The 23609-nt window shown below is 41.7% G+C and overlaps 2 protein-coding genes across 3 annotated transcripts in view; one reads left to right on the top strand and one right to left on the bottom strand.

The window, feature by feature from the left end:
* Positions 1–15916, top strand: part of rnf13 (ring finger protein 13) — a 37583-nt gene extending 21667 nt beyond the window's left edge. Inside the window, exons 5-10 of the mRNA XM_004067892.5 lie at positions 8220–8307; positions 9025–9115; positions 10162–10267; positions 11020–11113; positions 14803–14883; positions 14988–15916. Coding sequence (XP_004067940.1) covers positions 8220–8307; positions 9025–9115; positions 10162–10267; positions 11020–11113; positions 14803–14883; positions 14988–15337 — 810 coding nt within the window. The 3' untranslated portion in view covers positions 15338–15916. The remainder of the gene's footprint in view (positions 1–8219; positions 8308–9024; positions 9116–10161; positions 10268–11019; positions 11114–14802; positions 14884–14987) is intronic.
* Positions 15917–16373: 457 nt separating this feature from the next.
* On the bottom strand, positions 16374–23376 carry pfn2b (profilin 2b). 2 transcript variants are annotated; one of them, XM_004067891.4, is made up of 3 exons: positions 22998–23376; positions 20915–21107; positions 16374–18027 (listed from the first exon to the last, which is right to left on the bottom strand). In XM_004067891.4, the coding sequence occupies exons 1-3, from the start codon at positions 23124–23126 to the stop codon at positions 17930–17932; spliced, it is 420 nt and encodes a 139-aa protein (XP_004067939.1). In that variant the 5' UTR covers positions 23127–23376; the 3' UTR covers positions 16374–17929. The 2 variants fall into 2 exon arrangements, with proteins under 2 accessions (XP_004067939.1, XP_078802695.1); XM_078946569.1 differs by lacking the exon at positions 16374–18027 and adding an exon at positions 18217–18385 and having other exon boundaries at positions 22998–23374.
* Between the last annotated feature and the right edge of the window lie 233 nt (positions 23377–23609).

Here is a 23609-nt window from a genome sequence, read left to right as displayed (position 1 = left end):
GCTGCATAGTTGCACTGTGCAGGGTTGGCAGAAGACACAGGACAGAGGATGCTGCATTTATTGACTTGCATGAAAAATTGATGCAGCCATAATTACCGTAGTCATGTTTACTGCGGACTGTTTGCACAGCACTTAAAGCTTACTTTAGAAGCCACATATAATGGAACTCCTACATTTATCATGTGTCTCAAGGTCTGCAAAGAGTAAGAGTTTAGTTTATGATAGGCCCTTTGGAGAGGAACGGTGCACAGATATAGATCAAAGTAATGGTCAATTTAGCTTGTGTCCTCCTGTTTGTGCTCAGACATCCCAAACACACAGGTAAATGCTTGTGCATCGCACGAACCCACACATGCATTCACAGGGATTGAAGGTGCAGTGACCTTTGAAATACCTTTTTCCATTTCACTGTTGAGCGAAGACATTTTTATCCCCATCACCTTCGCCCACATCACCACGCAGTCCCACACACGAACCGGCCCCAGCTCCATACAAAGGGACAGTCCTCTGCTCCAGGCCTCCAGGCAGCTCCCTTGGCCCTTAGAGACGCGTAAACCTTTAGGAGCTCCAGAGGGCCAAATGCAGCGGGGGTCCGGACAATCAGGAACATGTGCTGGGAAAGAACTGATTAGACGGTTGAACAGTTTGGGTTGTGTTTATTTGGCACTTTCTGACCTGAGCTGTTTTATATGTCATGGCACGCTGCCATTGACTTGTGAAGTCGGTAACATCAGACTTAAAGAACTGGATTCAAGACTAGGGTTGTGCCGATGGACGATATCATCGTCCATCGTGATGGGTGACTGACATCCCGATGGAGAGACCACCATCGTGATGCCACGCCCCCGCCACGTTGCGCGTCGACACCATAAGCCGCAGTTACATGTGCAAAATATCTTGATGGGATCAATGTTCAGATTAGAATCCAACCGTGTACATGGGCCCAGAAAAAATGTTTTCAGAATATAAAAACGTTCACTAAGGTCACATTTTCGGTCGGAATAAATCATTCGCACATGCGCAGTAGGGTTTGAAAAACGGAAGGATATAAACTCCGCCGAGCGGCTTTTTTTTTTCAAACTTTATTGTATGTAACAATTCAATACAAAACATTGTTAAACAGCGCCGAGCGGCTATATACATTGACATGCCAGCTCGGTAATATACGAGACGATCTTCTAAACGTGCTTTTAATAATGTTACGGTTATTATGAAACACCTGTTCGCTCATCATTTGAATTTTAATCCGTGTGGTCAGTGCTTTTTCTGAACGAAGCCAGGATTAGCAGTATGCTAACACGGGCTAACAACATTAGCTTTGGGTGGCGCTGCACGTAAACATGTAAGAATAACATCAGCCTTTATTTAGTCGGGACACGACTGGAAACACAAATCCGCGTGATTGTTTGAATGTTTTCTAAGGACTGAGCGACATTTCTGCTTTGAAGCTCAAACCGCTGTGTGTGCTGACGATCCGAGCTGTGCTCAGACACACACATTTAGACCCGGTTCTGAGTTCGGATGCTTGTACCCCTAGAGCTGCGGGACGGATCGCAGTCTTAAAGCTCCCACACATACCGCTCATGTACCCCCCCCCCCCTTCCCATCAAACACAAAGCTGTAAGTCCGCGCTCCGCCGGTCCACTTCACTAGTGAAGTGCGGGAGCGGACTACTTCTTTTCTATTTTGTTTGTTACTTTTTTGTTAAAGTCACTTCCCTCAGTTTATACTGGATCATCGCGGATTAGTCATTAGTTGGGAAATAAAATGAAAAAAGCAAAAAAACGAATAGCAGTTATACAAGAACGAAAAATGTAAAAATACCCCCCCCCCCCCCCCCCCCCCCGACGATGTCATCGTCCATCCCGATGGTTGACAGCAAACATCGTCAACGGCCAATTTAAGGGACATCGCCCAACCCTATTCAAGACGTTGGAAAACTTCTCTGAAACTCCTGTTTTTAGATATCAACTCCTATCAGCATTATTGCTAATTTAATGCAAACAAACTTAAGTAAACAAATGGAATTTTCTTTCAGGGATTTTCCCCTTAAAATGTTAGTGGACAGGCGAAAATGTTAGTCCAATTTCAGAGACTGCCATTAATACATTTTTGTCCACCTTGAACTCATAAATAAACTAAACTGAGGCACATATGTACACCCACTAAATGTAGATTATAGTGGTGGATTGAAACCTAAATTAAAATGTTTGCGTCATTTGAAAATGTAAATGGCAGTAAAACCTTTTTTTTTGGATATTGTCTTGACCTTTGAATTGTACAAACGCATCACATGTGGCAGAGCTGTTGATCTCACTTTTGCTTTTTGTTTTGTTCATACATTTCACATAGCTTTGAAACTTCCTGAAAAGTACTTGTGAATCAATAAAAAACTACCTTCAATGGTTGGGAAATGTTTCCTTCGCATAAACATGCATCAACTTTAGCAACAAGTTAATTTTTTGTCCTCAAATGGCTGCAAACAATCCTAATCTGAAAATTCAAATCAGTTAATAAGAAAAAACTTGTGAAACTAGCAGGAAAAACATACAGAGGTATAGCTGCTGTTACTGATTTACTGTGTCACACCCATTAAAGTTTAAAATAATCTCTTATGTGTTTGAAGCTGCTTATTTGAGAGAATAGACCTCATAGTTTAGTATGACTCAACAATACAAATGATATGGAGTCTGGAGCCAACTCATCAGTCACATAAAGATGGATGTAGTTCTGCGGAATGAAAAATACTTTGCTCAGATTTAGTCTGTGTATCCGAGCCTGCAGGAGAGTTGCTGACAGCAATTCTGCTCCGCACAGATAAAGCCAATGAGCAGCAGCCATACTTTTATTCCAGTGGTAACGGCGTTATAATGGGTTACTCGAAGCTGTACCTGAAGGCAGTCCTTGTGGTCTGCGCATGTTAGCGAATTCATTCTAAAATAACGCAGAATTTGTGTGAAAGGTGGGATTGTTTTTGTGGTTCTTGGCTTTTACGTGATTGACTTCTTTATTCCGTGAGGTTCCACCCTCCTCCTCCTGCAGTTTCTTTCTTCTCCTTCATCTCAGGAATGTTTCAAATGTTCTTATCTCTGCCCATGCAAACACAAGAGGAGCCAGCAGCAATGCCTGAATTCCTCTGGAGATCTCCAGACCCTGGCATCCAGACGTTCTGCAACCTAAAACTGTGCCGTAGTTTCATAAAGAAAATCTTCAGAAAAAGACTTTGAGCAACTTTTTACTGGTTATAGCAGATTTCTGCCTCATCTTGCACTATTTTACTCACCAATTGGTTTTTAGGGACACTGCCAGCCAGGCACAGCTGCTGATAAAAGTTTGACATGGTGCTTACAGTAAGAAAAAGGTGCCACCAAACAACATGTTTTTCCAGATTGGCACTGAGATTACTCACAATTCAAATCCATCTCAGTAAAGACAGAGACTGGTGACTCCGATTTATTTTTTTCAGTGGCAAATATCAGTGATAAATGCGAAACACAAAGCCCATCTCCCACTTGGATGATTTTCCTTCTTGGTCAAACTTGTGAGCATCGTGCATTTGTCTTCAGGATTGGATATGTCAAAGGAAATTACAGTTTTTGATCATTGGGAAAACACTTTTATTTTTGGTGAACGAATAGCTTTAACATGTCTGAAAAAAAAAGACAAACTACTTATACTTACAGTGGGGCAAAACATATTTAGTCAGCTACCAATTATGCAAGTTCTCCCATTTAAAAAGATGAGAGAGACCTGTAATTTTCATCGTAAGTAAACCTCAGCTATGAGAGACAAAATGAGAAAAAATCCAGACAATCACATTGTCTGATTTTTAAAGAATTTATTTTTAAATTATGGTGGAAAATATATATTTGGTCAATAACAAAAATTCAACTCAAGACTTTGTTATATAACTTTTGTTGGCAACGACAGCAGACAAATGTTTTCTACAAGTCTTCACACGGTTTTCACAAACTGTTGCTGGTATTTTGGCCCATTTCTCCATTCAGATCTCCTGTAGAGCTGTGATATTTTGGTGCTGTCACTGGGCAACACACACTTTCAGCTTCAAAGATGTTCTATGGCGTTGGGATCTGGAGACCGGCTAGGCCACTCCAGGACCTTAAAAAGCTTCTTACGTAGCCACTCCTTTGTTACTTGGCCAGTGTGTTTGGGATCGTTGTCATGCTGAAAGACCCAGCATGTTTCATCTTAAATACCCTTGCTGATGAAAGGAGGTTTTCACTCAAAATCTGACAGTACATGGCCCCATTCATTCTTTCCTTTACAGGGATCAGTTGTCCCTTTGCTGAAAAACTGCCCCAAAGCATGATGTCTCCACCACCATGCTATACACTAGGTATGGTGTTCTTTGGATGCAACTCAGCATTCTTTCTCCTACAAACACGACGAGTAGAGGTCTTACCAAAAAGTTCCATTTTGGTTTTATCTGACCATAGGACATTCTCCCAATCCTCTTCTGGATCATCCAAATGCTCTCTAGCATAGTTTAGACAGGCCTGCACATGTACTGGCTTTACCAGGGGGACACGTCTGGCACTGCAGGGTTTGAGTCTCTGGCGATGTAGTGTGTAACTGATGTTAGCCTTTGTTACTTTGGTCCCAGCTCTCTGCGGGTCATTCACTAGGTCCCCCCGTGTGGTTCTGGGATTTTTGGTCACTGTTCTTGTGATCATTTTGACTCCACAGGGTGAGATCTTGAGGGGAGCCCCAGATTGAGGAAGATTATCAGGGATCTTGTATGTCTTCCGTTTCCTAATAATTGCTCCCACAGTTGATGTCTTCACATTTTTCATCTTTTATATAGATAACCAGTTCAAACTGGTGCCATTAATACAGGTAAAGAGTGGAAAACAGAGGATCCTCTTAAAGAAGTTACAGGTCTATGAGAACCAGAAATCTTGCTTGTTTTTAGGTGACCAAATACTTATTTTCCACCATAATTTGCTAATTAATTCTTAAAAATCAGACACACATTTTGTCTCTAATAGTTGAGGTTTATCTAAAATAACAGACCACTCTCATCTTTTTTAGTGGCAGATCTTGCAGTGTTGGTGGCTGACTAAATACCTTTTTGCCCCAATGTACATTACTCAACTTAGCGTTTTGTACCTTCTTTTTACATCTATTGGTAGTTCTATAAAATGTATTAAGTATTGGCAGGTTTTTGTTGTGTGTATTTTTGCTACATTTGTCCTCTTTTCATACAAAAATCCTCCTTTAGTTGTCCGTATTTCCATCTTAAGAACTCTTACAGATGCACGCCCAGACACAGTGTATTGTCTGTGTCCCTTTTCTAGACGGCCTGCATCTAGACGCACACACACAGAAGCCATTGATGCCTCCGCACAATGCCCTCTCACATGGGATCGCAATGCTGCGGCTGCCATACACGCTGCTTTACGTACGCCTGTTTATAAAATCACAATGACAAGGAACAGAGCAAAGACAGAACCGTCCGCTGTTGGCTCTGACATGCACTCAGTGTTCACCCCTTAGCTCTAAATGGATTTCCTTGCATCATGGCGGAGTACAATGGCCGCACAATGCAGCCTTGCAAAGCTGCTCGGCTGATGCTCACAAACTGATTTTACAGGTTAGCAGAATGGGCAGAGCCTTCCTCGTCAGTGTTAAACAGCGGAAGGTACTTTTTGGTGCTCAAACAAAACGATTTTTGTTTGATATTTAATCAACACTATAAGCAGTCCCCCATCGATCTCTCTGACTCTCTTCTCTTGTATGCTGTTGATTACCACAGGAAGCTGATTCCTGCGTTAATCATTTACTTGGGGATTTCCTCAGGGTCCGGGGTGAAAGGACCTGCCATAAAAGAGAAAAAAAAACTCACACAGACACCTTTATTGTCTTGACTTGTAATCAGAGCATTCAGATTGTGTTTTATGATGTCTTTATGGTGACAAACAACAACTATATGCCTGCAGAACTGAATAGGAGGAACTAAAGTTTTTTTTTCCTGGAAATTCTAAAAAATGAATTTATAATTTGTTTATTTTTTAAAAGATGAAATACTTTGTAATTTTGCTCAATTCTCCTTATTCTGCAGTGTTTCAAGGTAGATTCATTCTGCACAAAGACAAAACTTTTAGATTTTTAGAGTTATCAGTTTAAGGTGGAAAATAACAGAAAATACGACTTTTTTAGGAATTTACATGAGCTCTGAATTCATTGGACATTTAAGGAGCACACTTTTCTGTATGTGGGTTACAAAATAAGCAGGGATGAAGGCCTTAATGAAACGGCTAATAAGGAGACTATGGTTTACAACAAAAGCAACCTGAAGGACCTTTGTGGAACAATGGAGAACCTTGTAGAACATCAACCATCAAGGCAGCACTCCTTCAGTCAAATTTGTAAGGTTTAATTTCTCTGAAATCTGAGTTTCCAATCTTGTAACGTTAATAAGATTCCTGTATGTGGAGAACAGCAGACAGTTTTGCCTCATTGCTTGTCTCTGTAAAAAACATGATGATGCAGCATCATTTTGGAGACACTTTTACTTTAAAAACTGGTTCAAACAGACTCAAAACCTATATGCGCAGAAAATTAAAACAAAAACTTTCCGTTGGGTTTTTTAAAGATCTTCAGCTGCAGCACATTCCAGCCAGAAAAGGGGATTTAAGCAAACCGCCTGAAGCATAACAGTGACTTAAAGAAAACTGTGAAGGTGTTTGAGCTTAAGCCACAGTCTGCACATGAACCCAGTAACACACTCCAGCATTAAAACTGAAAACCGCTCTGTACTGAAGCTCCAGCCTGGTGAGGCTTCCCCACGTCTGCCAAACTAAATGCAAGAAAACATCAAAAACTCGGCTGTCAGCCTGGTGGGATCATTCACATCTAGATCTGGCAAACTTAGTCAACAGTCTCGATTCTAATATCATTCTGGATGAAAAGTCATTTAATATTTTGTATTCCATAGATGGTTTATGTTCCCATGTTAATATTTTAGCACTGTAAATAAGTAAATGAACATCTGAATCTTTTGCTCCTTTGGGTCAGTGCCATTGACTGTACATGAGAACTGGACTGAGCGGCCCCTCTCCCCTCGCATTCCAAACAGGAAGTATCTCCTGGTTCCAAGAAGCTGAGATCTTATAGACTTCTATAGAGAAATAAACGGCTGTTACTCAGTCATTCTATTGGTCAGAATAACCATTCTTGCTCTACCACCTTTTTTTTTTTAACATTTTCTTGTTAACCCCCAATTTTGTTTTCTGATTGCGAGGTCTTCAAGTTATGAACTGGCCAATCAGATGCCTCAATAAAAGTATGTTGCCTCATGTCGAAAGTTCAAAGCGTTGAATTGACAGATTCTCTCTAGCAGCCTTTAAAGGGTTAGGGGTGTGGACTTCCAACAAGCTCACTCCTGATTGGTGAGAGTAGTTGCCATAGAAACGTTGAGTCAGATCAACTCGGGTCAATCACTGATTACTTCTGGTTCTAACTTGGCATTGTCCTTATCACAAAAAATGACAACTGGTCGAATTCATTTTGTTGGAGTCAAAAGAATGCCATTTTCTTTGGGTGATGTGACACTCGCTCGCTCCATTTTTTATATACAGTCAATGGTCTGTGCCGTTACTTCAGTTTATCATTAGGAACTAAAACAGCATAAAAGATGACAGTATTATGTTACCCTGGTTTTTCCTTCTAAGTTCGGAGGAAGGAATTCTGATTTATTTTTATTTTTGTTCTTGTGTGCATTCAATGATTCAGCGTCCTGTTTCCTCCAGCACATCTGTGAGCGATCGCCCCCAACAATGGCTCCACCGGATCTGGCTGCACTAAGACTGTCAAGGCTGCAGAAACAGCCTCACAGGTGGAAGCCTGGCACTGCGTCAGAGCTGATGGAGTCATTTCACTGCTCGCGGTGAACAGTACTTAAAAGCGAGGGGGAGCACATCCCCATAGTATTAGAAGTAAATCATGTCGCAGACGTTTCATTAACACTTCAGTATACTGTGGCTTTCAACATGTCCCACTTCTGTAAGCTTCAGCCATCCCTGTAGCTTTCACATGGATGGTTGAATCAGGAGTTCACTTGGACACCGCCTGAACTTTATTTAACATAAGATTCTGCTGAGAAGAGTGCTAATTTGACGTGATTACATAATTTCTGACATCTTTCTTTGATTGTTGTTTGTCTTTAATTTAGTTTCTTCTATAAAATCTCTTTGCAGGTCCTCAATGCCCAGAAAGCTGGATACAAGGCAGCCATTGTTCACAATGTAGACTCTGATGACCTAATCAGCATGGGATCCAATGATTGTAAGTCATCCTTCATCACTATATTTGCACAAACACATAGTAAACATTTGGTATCCTGTCTCTGTCTCTTTGGAGAGAGCAGTTTAAAGTCCCATGATGTTCTGTAGGAAGTCTCAACAGACTGTTATCTTTTCATTGTCAGTGGTTGTTCTCATATGCTGCATTTAAAAAAAAAAGGCTTAGAGCGAAATATGAAAGTGGTGAAAATCTTGCGAGTCTTCCTTTAGGCTTTTTCTTTCACAGCTCTATTCCGATATATGAAAAACTTGCTGTCGTTTAATTTCAGCCAGACAAAAACCACAATCATTCATTTCTACTTCTGTGTTTTGAAAAGGACCAAACGCATAGGTCCCTACCAAATCTGAGTCCCTGATTGGTGAAAGGTCACCTCATTTAACTCTTGATGCGCATAAAACGGCAGCACATTTTATCCCTAGAGCCCCAAAACTGACTTAAAAACCTCTGTAGCGACAGGTGGATGCGAGAATTTTGGACACGGAAGCCCAAAACACGCATAGATGTGCGCTTACAGACTTTTCATTGGATGCGGTCACTTGAATCCATGTTTCTGAGTGCGGTGTGAACATTGCATAAAAATCAGTTCAGAATTCCTCACAACCGTTAGATCTTTAACTCAGGATTTCTTAGCTGAAAATTTTAGTAGGAAGGCAAATGACAACTTAAATATTATTTACGTATTTGTTTTTTCCTTTTCAGTGGATGTTGTGAAGCAGATAGTTATTCCCTCTGTGTTTGTAAGTTCAGAAGCTGCCAACACTCTGAAAGGTGACTACATGTATGACAAAGGGTAAGTCTGTCTATGATGATTGCTACTTTACACCTATAAACATTTGTTTAAGATTTTTTATAGTCTGCTCCATATTCTGTCTTCAATGTGCTTGGAAATGTGTCAGGGAGGAATGCATTGTCCCAGCTGCTGACGCAATATTTGTCAAAAGAAACGTTTTGTTTTGAGGACAAGAATGTCGCAGCTCTGATTTCTGTTCATAAAAACTGAGAATGTCCCCTTAAAGCTAGCGGACTTCATTAAAATTTACCTGAAAAGCAGAACTAGGAAAAGTCTATCTTTCTGGACCACGAGTGCACAAAACTGCATTCACAAAGAAGCGTGTTTGTAAGTGGAACATGCCTGAACGGGTGACATAAATGCGGTCCAGCAACTCTTCTCGACATCCTTGAGGCGTACCACCCTCCGGGCTTTCTCATTGGTTCCCTCTCATCTTGACTTTTAAGAGGTGTCGGTAAAATCTGGTGGCTCTCCTTCAGGTGGGTTGTAACATGTTCTTCCCTCCAGTTGAGCCGGTCAAGTTGGTAGCAACAACAGCAGAGGCGCAGTTACACAACCGTTAGGAGTGGTCTGAAGTTAAAGCACTTACCCAATGTTTGCAGGATCTTTTATCTGTCAATAAAGAGGAGACTTCTGCTTATGGTTCAGCTTTTTCAAAGAGGATTTTGTGGATTTTTAGGAGCTGAGAAAGTGAAAGAAGGACCAAAGCCGAGTGGTTGTAGAAGCACTACAGCTCAGCCTTCATAGTTACATGAAAACACAATCTGACCTTAGTTTAGATCAACTGGACTGGACTTCTTGGTTTGTACAGTGTAAAGTGGGTTCATGCTTGTCCAGAACCATAACACTGACACGCTCACTTCCTTTTTTACCATTCAAGTATTCTGATTTTTTTTAAAATGTATATTTTGTTGGAAAGAAAGATTTAGCTTCATTGGTATAGTGCTGGTACTCATGTGAAAGTATATTTAGTGTCAAATAAGCATCTTCACATGTGTATAAGAATCAAACAAATAATGTGTACCTACAATCCTTTGTCTGTTTAGGGGACATGTGGTCCTCATCCCAGACTTCAGCCTGCCTCTGGAGTATTACCTGCTACCCTTTCTCCTCATTGTGGCCATCTGCCTCATTCTCATTGCCGTTTTCATGGTGGGTAGTTTTATTCCAGCTGTTACATATACTTAAAGTTCCTCTTCAACTATATATATATTTGTTGTAAAATTTGGGTCTTTTAACTATGATTATGCAGTTTTTAGCAAAAATCAAAAAGCCTGTTTTTCTTTTTAAGACATGTTTTCTGCAGAGCAGCAGGAGATTGATAGAAATTCGCCTCTTAGTTGAGGCTGGGACTGTTGGCACGGAAGTTAGCTTCTGATTTCCCATTTGTTTACACTCTCTCTTGCTAGCTTGTAGCCCTCACAAGCCTAACTTAACATTAGTGTAGCAAGAAAAGAAAAAAACTGTGTGCAATTTTGAAGTTATCCAGTCAGACAGTTTTGAGCCGGATGCCAGCTTGGACAAGGAAAATGAAGACGTGCGTGGATCTATTTGTCTGCAAGTGGATGCATCAGAAGTGAAGCGGAGAAGGAAGACTTTGGCCGCCCATCGACGTTGCTGCTTCACAAACTTGAGCTTTTTCAAACTGTGGATTTCTGCTCCTGATCCAACATGATTTGAATTAAGAAATACCCAGAAATGCAGTTTTAATCTTCAATTATTTTATAAACACCAAAAAAACAACATTTTTCTTGGACGGGGCATTTAAAGAGTCTGTACATGAAGAACCTCGTGTCAGAGTCCTTCCTGCAGAGCTTTGAGTTAGACCCAAGATTGTGTTTTGTAGGAAATTGATTTATACCGTTCTAATGTGCTTTTGTTTTCTTCTTACCTCCTAAAACTAGATAACCAAAGCTGTGCAGGATTGTCGCAAGGCTTGGAAGAGTCGTCTGCGCAAAGATCAGCTGAAGAAGCTTCCCATTCACAAATACCAGAAAGGTAGGAAATGGTTTCATTTATTTATTATTCACTTGGATGGAGCCAAGAGCGATTCCCACCACTGTCAGGCGGGCGATTGAGTCAACAACTCCATGTGTGGAAACTAAGTACACTGGTGTTTGGTGTTGCTCTCCTGCTGCGACCGCTTTTCCTCACATGATCCTCCACAAAGCAGAAATCCCATCAGTCCCTCACGACTCATCGTTCTTCACCAGAACAATGCATCTTGGTGCTAATCGGATTAATATGGACTTGATGTCACAAAACCCACTGTGGCAGATTAACACTGGTTTCTGTGGAGACTGGAGATGCACAAGACTGGTTCTTCAGGAGGGACTGTCAAAACTTTCACTTATTTTGTTTCAGAATGGAGGATTGTTGTAGAAGCAACCCTGAGTTTTAAGAAGTTGACCCAAAACCTCTTTTGACTCCAGTCTCAGCTCCGACTCCCCTGGATTTTTGCTTTAAGGAGCGACGTTATGCCTGCAGCTGCTTTTGCAGCCCGGGCATCCCTGACTGCAGTCAGCTGTGCAGGAGGGGGGATACCAGGAAGCTTCAAAGAGAGCCTGCGGTGCATACTAAACCTCACTGCAGAGCTGAAACCTTTACACATACAGCCGTCCGGAGGCATGTGCGTTACTCAGACAGCAATGTCTGTCGCATCTCTGGTTCATGTGCCATCTTTGCTGCACCTGGGAGCACTTTGGTGCGATGAGTTCATGTGCAGCACCCCTGTAAAACCTCTGAAACCTGTATCTGCAGCAATGCTAACCTAAACATTGAGGATTTCCTCCTGAATGTTTAAACATTTACTAAAACAAGTACTTCTTAGCAAGGGCATTTTGTCTGTCTGCAAACGCTTGGCAGCCGCTTGCATCACTTTCCCTTCTGCCCTCATCACACTGCAGCGCGTTAAACATTGATTTAAAGCTTTACATTTCTCTCCAGGTCTAATGACGTCTAGTGGTGCTGAGGGGGAAAAAGATGAGGTTTTTTAGGAGCACAGCCCCACTTATCCAGGCCAGACGGCTGGAGGCAAAGCTGCCGCTGCATTTGTGTAATGAACCCAGCAGTCTGGATCTTGGGTTAGACCAGTGACTGACAACAGCTGAAAACATGAAGGAAGAAGCCATTTCAGAGGCCTGCAGCATCCGAGCAGACCCTTGCATTTGTGACCGACTTTCTTTGTTCATAAAAACAATAACCGACTGCACTGGAACCAACCCGGCGGTCAATTTTTACTGCAGGTGACTGACGTGTCGTCAGCTGCATTTTCTTTAGGGAGGGGGTCCTTTGACTGAAAGTCCGGAATTCCCACTGCGCTCCTTAAAATACATCAGAGCATCAACATTTAGATCTGCTGACTCCTGCGGCTGTGATGACCCGGAGCACCATGATGCCCTCATGTGAATCCCCGACTATAATCGAATCCCCAAAATAAAAATGCAAGAGATATTTATTAAAGAATTGAACATGGAATGTTCGCTTCCTCCTGATGCTTTAAAGCTTTGCCTTGTTTGCCATTACTGTTGAAATGGATCAACAACCTTGTTTTGTTTTTCCTGCTGGTAAAACACTGGTCTGCTGAGTGTTTCAGTCCAGCATCATGTGATGTTTGCTGCAGTCATGGAGTCGTTTCAGGAAGATGTTTGTTGGCTTGTCAGCCGGTTCCTCCTCTGCTGCTGTGCTGGCAGGATGCCTTTCTGCTGATCACTGCATCTGCCCACATTCTCCCTTTTTTTTTTCTTCTACATTTCCTCTTCACACATTTTCCTGCTGCATTTCTTCACCCAGAAGTTAGATGTTTGGTCTGTTCTCTGGAAAAGAGACTTGCCTGGTGATGAAGTCTAGAGGCTTTCATTACAGGGAGACAAACGGCGCACAATGCCTTCAGGAAAACCAGAATACCCGTGTAATTAGTGCACAATGCCAGTCTGAGCGGCAGCCTGCAACATTAGATCTGTGTCCATGTAAAGGATTACGTAACAGCAGCTGCTGTTAGCTTGACTGATACTCTGGTTTTGGCGCGGAGTTCCTCATCATCCTCCTCACCTGGGGGATCTTTGACCCTTTAGACTGTGAACTTTACAGAGTCCAGGGACCAGCCACAGTCGGAACATCTTACATTCGCAAAGGAGAAAAAACCATCTGAAGACCCGAGATCCTTTGGTCTCTGACCCCCACCCTTAATTATGTTCCCCTCCCTGAGTGCAGTGACTCATTCAAGGCGTCACTAAAGCTGTACGAAAGCAGCTACTTTGTGTCTGAGTGGCCTGAGTGTGTGAAGCGTGCAGATGGTCGGCACAGAGGAGTGGCTTGTCTTTCTGTCCTAACACTGGAAAACTGTTAGCATTTTTTTTTGTTTTGCCTTTCAACTCACTTCCTCTGTCAAAGTTTTCATGCTGACTTGGGCTCGGCTGCGTTTTCTCATCGCTCATCTGAAGTTCAGTAGGACATGCTGTCTCCTCTGAGAGCCGCGAAGGCTGGCAGGCTGGACGAGTACTGAAACTCTGACTGTGCCACTGGCCCCCCAAATGTGAATGGAAGGGATGCCCAGCATCAGATATGTCATGAATTCACGGTTTGTCGTTTGCCTAGATTTTATTTTCCACTCAACTCAAAAGTAAAAATGTAAAAATATTCATAAAGGCTGTTGTCTTGATGGAAGTCATCGGCCCAAATGTCTCTTCTGGCTAAACCAATGATTCACTGTAGTTTCCTTCAAATTACCTTTCCAGAAAAGGGAAGGAAAGCCTGCTTTATCGCCTCAGAGTTCAGAAATCCACCAGATATTTTCCGTCTCCTCATCTTAGAATAGCTCAGTTGTTGCCACAGTGCAGCATTTCCTGAGTGGATTCTGGATCCATGCCTGCATTAATGCAGGCTTTTCCCACTCAAGCCGACTCTGGAGGAGGCTTCAGGGAAACGAAGTGAGGAGGTAGAAACCGAGCTGAAGCTGGACGCAGAAAGAAACAGCAAAGCTCGATTTTCTAGAGATCCAGCTGCTTTGCTTGGAAAGACAAGAAGCGCCCACCGGGGTGTGTGTGTGTGTGGGGGGGGGTGAAGGGACCATGGATGTGACTCCCCCTCCTTATATGGTCACATGCAGCCTTGGCACAAACACAGAAAGTCCTTACTCTGTTACAGCTCAGGGCGGGCCTCCTCCCTTTTTTTTCAGGACCCAGCAGGAAAAAGATGCAGAGGAGACGGAAAAATTCAGTGGAATTTCAAAAGGACTACGTAGCCACAGTACAGACCAAAAGTTTGGACACACCTTCTCATTCAAATGATTGGGAAGGTGTGTCCAAACTTTTGATCTGTACTGTACATTACACGGAAGGAGAATTTGCACCTTTCCAGGAAATGCGAATGTTGGCAGCTGGAACACTCCGCTGCCTCGGACGTGATGATTGGTCTGTGCACTGGGGTTCAGGGACATATTTGGACAAAGAATTGCAGGAAACTCAACTTGTCAAGCAAATGGAGTCCCAGATTGTATCTACCCCTCATGGAGCAAACTCTATGTGATCGTCACACAAGCATAGAAAACAATCCAACCTAAACAAATGTCAACAGAAATTGTAATCAATCAGAATCTTTCAATCCAGGGGTTTCAGGATTATCCAAAACTGGAGAATCTGAATTGGCAAATCTTATGTTACAGGTGGTTTTCTTTTGTTTTGCTGCAGGGGACAGCTATGATGTCTGTGCCATCTGCCTGGATGAATATGAAGAAGGAGACAAACTCAGAGTCCTGCCCTGTTCACACGGTGAGTCTTGTGTTTCAGAAGACGTAAAGAAAAAAAAACGATTGTCAGATTATAGATTCAAGTTCAAGATTTGTTCTAATATAATTCTAATTCTTTTTTTGTAGCTTATCACAGCAAGTGTGTTGACCCCTGGCTGACCAAAACCAAGAAGACGTGTCCAGTGTGCAAGCAGAAGGTGGTCCCTTCCCAGGGCGACTCTGATTCAGAGGAGAGCAGCCCCGAGGACAATGAAGAGGTTTCGGAGAGCACGCCGCTCCTGCGATCCTTGGCCTCAACCGGCGCTCACTCCTTCGGCACCATGTCAAGCGCGTCTCGCTCGGAGCAGGACTCCTCCGAGTATGAGGACGAGGAACTGGACAGCAGCGACAGCGAGGAGGTCACCTTAGAGACTGTGGTGGTACAGATGCAGCAGCCGTGCTGCGAAAGCCGCGATCAGGATCTGCCTCGAGCTTGACTGACACGCTCCAAGTTACTGAGCCCCACCAACCCCAAGACTGTTGCTGGAGCCATTCATCATCCTGCCCGTCATTGCTCACAATACAGGGGTATTGTAATGACATCAGCTATAGGATTTCAAATAACCATTTTTGTTTTTACATGATTACTACTTTGGGCGCGGTCCTTCATGTTCAGGCTGCAGCAGTGGCTTTGAATCACAGACTGAATGAATGAAGCAGCTTTTAGAGCCACAGTGATATTATGCCAATTTGTGAAATATTTCAAGGAGCTTTAGTGCTCCTGCGTTTTGTGCCACTACTCATCTGTTACATCAATTCACATGTGAAACCTAAGAAACAAATCACTTTTTTTAAATAAAGGTTTACACAATTACAACTTAAGAATTTAACATGTTGCATGTAATTTTAATTATTTGATAAGTTACTTGTCAGGTAACGTCCAATAATCAATTTGGTGCAGTGTTTCCTTTTATTAAAAAGCCTCTTTTGGGCTGATGGCTGTCTTTCATGTTCATGAATGCCATGATTCTAAGCTTGCTTCAATAAAACAGAAAAATGTGTTGATTTGCCCACAAGCTGATCAAAACCTCACTTTGATAAACCACCTTAATTCCACGGGTTATGCAACTATTCTGCATCTTTTCAGACTTTTATGATGAAGTGGTTTAAATTGTAACTTCACTTGCACCGTTTTCAGTATATTTAATTCCAACATTGTCCAAAGAACGACTAATTGTTCTTGTGTCCAATTGCTACAGAGACTAGTTCCTACAAAAGTAACACATTTGCGAATTAGATCCAAGTGTCTTTTTTTCCCCACTGCTTAGCCATTTACCGATTCAGGCATTTATAAAAACTTCTACAATAAGAGCATTTTCAAACCTAGCCTTTCAAATAATCCAGGATTTTAAGTCCTATGCCTATTAAAAAAAAAGGTAACATTTTGAGTAACGTCATCTTTTTAAAAATTCCCCCCAGAAGCTTTCATTTACATGGAGCATACTCGGGTTAAGAACTGAAAGTAGAAAGGCGTCTTGTTGGAATAAATTTATTTGATCTGTCTGTAAACAAGGTGATAAATCAATTTATGGCATTTGCTGGATGCATATGAAACCAGATGCATTAAAGACTGTATCCCAGATGTAAGAAAAAAAAAAAAAAAGGTAAGCAAAGAGATTGAATTAAAGAGGAACAGGACTTATTTTTTTCTTCATTTAAATGAATATAAGTGTCCCACAGGCCTAAACAGTGGAGCAGAAGCTAGAGGAACAATGTAAAAGTACAGATGAATCAACTTTGTAGTGAAGAGTGGGTGAAAGTAATCCCACAACAGATCTTTACATTATGGCACAGGATACACAAGTTCTGTAGTTATGCTTTAACAACCATGAGTGTCTTTGTTTGGACTAATCCAGCGAGTACGGGGTCTACTTTTAGGTTAGTTTTCAGCTGGACCTTACAGTTAGCAGTACTGAGCATGGACAGACCATGTGACAAAAAGCTCAGCTGACTATAAAGGCAATTTATTCCACAGTTATGTAGTTATCATTACAGCGTGGGTTTGTACAAATGCAATCAGTTTGCTAAACTATAAAGAACCATTTTTCAGCTTCCCCCATCCTATAGGCTGATCATTTTAACCATTCAATTCTTGGGTTTACCACATCCTTCAGCAGCAAATAGTCCTGATTTAGAGCAATTGTATAAACACAACTGTGACTACACTTGGTCCTATAAAGAAAGGAAATGGTTTGAATTTTGTGGACTAAATAGTTGTGTGCAGGGATTACTTATCAAAAATGGCAGCTTCAAAAAGAAAAAAAAAGTGGCAAACGATAGTTTTAAGTGCCTGAGCTATAGTCTCTGGAATGTCCATGGGTTGGTGTACAGATGTCAAGAGGAGGCAGGGGGGCCAGCATGTCCATGATGCCTAACAAAGATGCCTCACTTAATCAAAGTGAACTCCTTAAAAAAAAACCAAAAGGCTATGAAAAGCATGATGCATGCTGGGTAGTGTTTGAAGGGTTGCAGTGAATGAAAAACAATTTGGCTTGGGATGCTAGTGGTCTAAGATTTGCAGTCTTCCCTCCTGGATGACAGTAAGGAAGACGTGTTGCTGTGCAAGTACTCTAAAGGCATTGGCTGCTCAGGTAGGGAGATTTAAATGATCAAGTGAACACTACCATGAAAAGTATGGCAAAAAAGAAAGATGTACTTTAAATTCACTATTCAGCTTTATTACCAAGTGTTCTGCAACGGTCCTATTGCTGGTCTTAGTATGGTACAGGTATAGATTTTCATGACATCCTTTTTTTAATTCTTTTTTTTTTAAAGAAATTTGCCAATTTCTGCTATGGATCAACTTGAGAGCCCAAATGTTTTCTTTCAAAAATCAATAGCACAAATGTTTTGAGGCAAAAACAGGATTTAGGGGAATAAGATAACACAATCAGGAATAACTGAAAGGGATGAAAAGGAGGGAAGGGTGGGCAAAAAAAAAAAAAAAAGACTACAAACTAGGACTGGAAGTAGTGTGAATGCAACAGGGTGGCAAGGATGAACTCTTAAGTAGTTGGGTACAGGCTGCTTTAGTATCCAGACTTCCTCAGGTAGTCAGCCATCTCATGTACTTTCTTGTTGAGCTGTCCTCCATGGACACCTTCCTTCCCCATGAGAACAACCAATGCTGGAGTACACAAAAAGAAACAAAATTAAACAAATGAACAGATGTGATGACAGACTGTGGAAAAACAGTTCCACCATGGCCAAGCATGGGGCTACATTGTTGGGATGGAGCATTGTAACTGCAGTCAGAAACAAACACTCTTGGGATTCTAGAGTTATTATTTGTTGTCAGTAACTTTTTGTTGTAGAGTTTCTTTTTTTTTAAAGAATTTTATTTATTTATTTTTTATTTTTTTTATTTACTCCTACATCACATTTAAACTAAAATCCTAAATCCCTCAAGTATTTGGCCATAAAGTATGCCTTCTTATTCAATCCGCCTCCATGGACCCCTTCTTTGCCCATTATCAAGACCAAGACTGAAAGACAAGAGAGAAGGGACATTAAGAAGGGGGTGCAGAGATCACACGAGAAAAGGGAAGACCACAAGAAAAAACAGCGAGCACCAACAGAAAGACATGAAGCGACAAACGACAATAAAAATGCCTGACTGCTGCCGTGGATTAAAGGATGTAAGCCTTTATTTTCTAATCCCTGCTGCTGGTGACACAAGACATGTCCCACTGCGATTTACACAGCAAGAGCAGACAGGGAAGTGTTGGATACAGAGCATGCAAAGCTGTTAGTATTAATTAAGTTATTAAAGTTTTAAACCAATTAGACCATTTACACAAAGTGTCAACTCACTTTTTTCACTTATTTTTCTTTCCATTTTTATGAATTTAAATCAGTGCAGTAGACAAAGGGTTGACGACAGGCTTCAGAAAAATCACATTAACAAATATTGGGCTCTGCGGAGACCAATATTTGCATGGGGGACATTCTGTCTGTAACCAGCACAACCATGATTAGCAGCAAAAGACAAGAAAATGAAATGCATTATATAAAAAAAAAAAAAAAAAAAAAACACACTGCCGCAACATGCACACACTGTCATGCTACAGGTGCCCATCCTCAATACCAAGTGCAAGGTAAGAAACTCACGAGACACAGTGGTAATAAACAGGAAGGAGACAGACATGCAGTTTTAGGAAATATTCCAGCACCATGAGCCGAGAAGTGCAAGGACAGGGCATGGAGGCCCACTCACACCATTTAAAGCAGGGGTGTCAAACTCATTTTCACCAAGGGCCACATCAGCATAGCGATTGTCCTCAATGGGACAGATGTCACTTATTCATGTAACTAAATGTAATGAAAAATGATTTAACTACTCCTTGATGTTCCCCTACATATGAATAAATACACACCAATTCTTTTATTTTATTTTAAGAAATTAAAAACTTGTATTCTCTCGCGGGCCACATAAAATGACATGGCGGGCCACATTTGGCCCGCGAGCCTCGGGTTTGGCACGTGATTTAAAGGTTACCTTTGTTTTTTTTAGAATGCATCACTTCAGTCAGAGTTTGAGGACATTTTCCTATTTTTAGATCAAGGGTGCTCATTAGGTCAAAGGATGTGACTGTAGATCGCGGGTCATCAAAAACACATACGATTTTTTTTTCTAAATGTCGTGAGCCAATAATCATTCTGATCATGAAGCATGTTACCTGATTGACACTCAGAACGACCAATCGAACATCCTCAAGACATACGCCACTGCACATGCCTGTTTAACTACACTGAGCGCTGCACGCCGGTTCCCCAGCAGATAGAATAACCTCTGCCCAGCAGGAGCGCCTATAGAATCCCGGGCCGGCCCGAGTATCTCCTCGATTTGAAGAGAGACTGAGACCCCCATCTGACCCAGCCGTCCTGCCGCAACGCTTGCTGACGACTTTGCGGTTCCCAACTGAGGGATCCAAGTCCATTCGGGCAGCAGTGTTGTCCTGAAGCAAGCGCTTTTCGACCACAGACCAGGGGCCTGCGCTGCATGCCCTCTGTCGCTGGTGCACAGCATGCCACCATAGACCATATACAGAACATTTCCATTCAATGCTCGCCATCCATTCAAAAGTACCTGGTTGATCCTTCCAATAGCATATACTCGTTTCCAATATTAAGCTAACAATTAATACATTTATTTTAAAAATGGGGGCCAGATGTGAAGTTTTTTTTCTCTCATCTTCAGAAAGGTGTGAGCTTTCAGAGTCAGACTTTAACCGTAATGTAGCTCCTAATGCGCCTTAGTTTTCTCCACTGGCCCAATCTCAGTCTGTCAAACAGAACCTAGAACAAAATGGACCTGAAATGGTTTGGGTTGTCAGCCCGCAACAACTGGTTACTACATGACAAGTAGTAACACACGGATCTGATCCAACAAACTGTTAAAGGCAAAATAAACTATCACATAATTTTACATATTCATCAGAATTTACTAATTTAATTCAAAATAACGGCCTTATTCACTTAAAAACCCATTGTTATAATACATCTGTATAGTTAAGCACATCTATCTATATCCTTTGGAGCTTATCGTCTGAAAAGTAGCTTGCATGCCGAAAAAGAGTGAGCACCCCTGCTTCAGATTCTACTAATACCATTTTTGAGCTTTGGAAAAACTGATTATTTCCAATAAGGTCTTTGACAACCACACTGGTTCAGAAAGCTACATGTTCAGGTTTAAGCCATTTGTCAGGGGGGAAAAGGATTTGAATACATGTCTTAGTCCAAATAGAATTTACTGCAGTTGAATTATTTTAAAGCTACTAAAATTCAATTGAACACAATCTATGCACTTTTCCCTCACCACACCAATGCTGTAAATAAATAACCAGGGATTTGATTATGACAGATGAGCGATATATTGAGGAAAGGCGCCTTCCACAGATTTACCACACATGCATTCTAAAGACGACATCATTAATAAATAGAACTACATGGAAACAAAAACTAGCATGTGGTTTGTGCTGCAGATAACATGGGAACATTCAAGCGTTTCTCACCTTTGCCTGTTTTGCCTATGGAAACATTGTATGTTGGCTCCCCTGCTGTACTCTTTGTCCTCAAGTCCATTGTCCAGTTACCTTCAGCGGTGAAGGCGTCTCTGATTACTGCGCACTTCTTATTGCCTATAGTCAGCCCTCCAGAGTAAAGTCCTGACCGGTCCTCTCCTACTAACACATCGATTTCAACAGGCTACAGAGGGCAGCATGGAGAGGGGGGGAAAAAAAACAATGACATGTTAGCTTATTTTAACATTTTAGGTTGCATGGTTTTGAGGCTTCAAAAAAAGCTGCAAACTGAAATGCTAAAAGCCCCAAATCCTTAAAAAAATAAGTTTATTCTAAATACATTCTCCTATGTGAAACAAGGTGATTAGATTTAAATGTATGACCAAAGGATGATAATAAATATGAGAAACCTGCATATAGAATGATCAGGTTATTGTACAAAAACAAATCACGACCATGTTGGCTCAAACTTCAAATAAACCTCAGAAATATTCTACAACATGTCATCAGTTTTGTCGACCTTGCTTAAATGCAAAATGAGAAAAAACATGATAAGCCACCTATTTTACCAGGACGCCTAAAATGAATTGAAAGGTCTAGTCTAAGCAACGTTTACATGTTTTTGTTTAATGCAACGCAGCGTTTATTCAGGCAATTTCTCTGAAGCACTCGAGGCAAAGGCGGTGCCCCTTCCTGCAGAAGTGCACAATCATCGCACACACATAAGCTTTCAGGAAAAACCGAGAACTCCAGATCCCCACCGATGACAAAACGTTAGCAAAACAGCTAGCTTCGTGTTAGCAGTCACATCTCACTCAATGCCTTCCGTTTCTTCAAGTAAAATCACTGACGATTTTTTAAGTCAACTTTCCTTCATTTTAGTTCAAATATAATCTATTATTAAAAGGCAACAGTTTCGAGAAAGCGTCGTTCTAACTTAAGACATTTCACGTGCGATCAAAAACGTATTAAAATGGTCACTTGATTGGATAGCTTTAAACTAAAAACCAAAAACAGATTAAGGTTTAAAAAAACGTGTATTTCCATGAATTGGAATGTTTGCAACTACGAGTGGACACTCCCAAAAGTCTCACAGCCTTCGGTAAAACGTGGATTTCTCGACTTGAATTTAAGCTTGAACTGGCATGTCAGAAATCTTCAAATTGAACGGTAGTAAAAGGGAATAAAACTGGAGTTTTGCTCCTGCAGTACTCCATTTCGAACATTTTTACATGAAAATTTCTTTGACACATTTTTGAGGCTTAAGACTTAAGTTCCACGCCATTCATTTAACGGGAAACAGCAACTTTACACCGCCGCCCAGAAGACGATTGGGGGACTTTTTCTTTTTCTTAATAAATCATTTGACGATTGTGTCTCGGCGAGCACGGCAACACGCGCATCGACTACATTTCATGGAAGAAGCAGGCAAATAGGAAACTGGGAGTGTGCCCGCCATCTTGGAGCGAAATGGGCGGTAGTGGGATTCCAGAAGGCGAATAAGAAAAATGACCAACGGAAAGCCAGCACGTCAAGCGCGCATGCGAAAAACCGTTAGCTTTGCGCGTTTAGCATTAGCTTAAACCGGCTTGCCAAAGGGAATGGTCGGCCCGCTTACAGCTAAATGGGAGTCCTCGTGACTATGTGGTTTTTCTTATATTAGTGTACTTAGTGTTTATATAACAAGCGCATCGTAGGTAGAGTTATTGACACTGGGTAAAACTAAAGTCTTCAAATCTCCCACAGGGTCCCTGACCGGTACAGATATCACCTGCTAACGGAGCTGAGCTAGTCACGTTAACTTCAACACGAGCCCCGCCTGACTTCTACTTGTGAAGACCTTTCCTTTAACGAAAGCAGCCACAAGGTTTAGCTGAGACTGACGGATAACAAGTGCGAAAAATGCAAGCTTGCATACCGACCGACTACATTATTATGCAAGACCACCGGCTACCATGTGAACTCAAGTCACAGAAGCAGGCCTGGCTATGCAGAAAAGCGTGCTGCAGGCAAGAGATGAACGAACGGTTTCCTTGGACACAATGTCACACAGTTAACGGAAAAACACACCAACCTGAATGTTGGCAAACATGCCACCAGGATACGACGCCCAGACGTATTTCGAGTCCCCATACCCAACAATGGCCGCGTCCTGGCAGCTGCCATCACTCATCAGGTTGTCCACGTAGCCTTGCCAGGACATGTTTGTGAAAATGCTACTACGAGATGAAAATGGACACTAGACGAATTGGAATCGGGATCACCCCTTGAATGGCAAAAAGAAACTACGAAGAGAGTGACTTTCCGGCTGCTAATGGGCCTCCAGCAATCAAGACCCTTCCCAACTTCTTCGCGTCCCGGCTTTCTTCTGGACTAGGCAACGAAAAGAAGCCGCTACAATCAAACAGGCGCTTGGGTGTAGTCCTCTCTAAATCACTCCGCCTAGGTCATAATTCGCCTTTCTCCATGACTGCGCCATATACTGCACGGCGGAGGAATACAACGTCTGATCTTAAAGGCACAAGTTTGACAATCTTTTTCTACATTATTACTAAGTTTTATACTCGTTTATACTCAAAATATCTATATTTTGTTTTTAGCTAAGCAAAATTCGCGATTTTAAAGCCATTCAAAAAAAATCTGTGTATTATAGATCTGGAGTATGTTTTACTGTGTTGTAGTGTGG

This window comes from Oryzias latipes, chromosome 4 (genome assembly GCF_053564925.1).
Source record: "Oryzias latipes strain Hd-rR chromosome 4, Olatipes_Hd-rR_3.1".
Taxonomy (NCBI): Eukaryota; Metazoa; Chordata; class Actinopteri; order Beloniformes; family Adrianichthyidae; genus Oryzias; species Oryzias latipes.
This window is presented reverse-complemented; position numbering and strand designations above follow the sequence as displayed.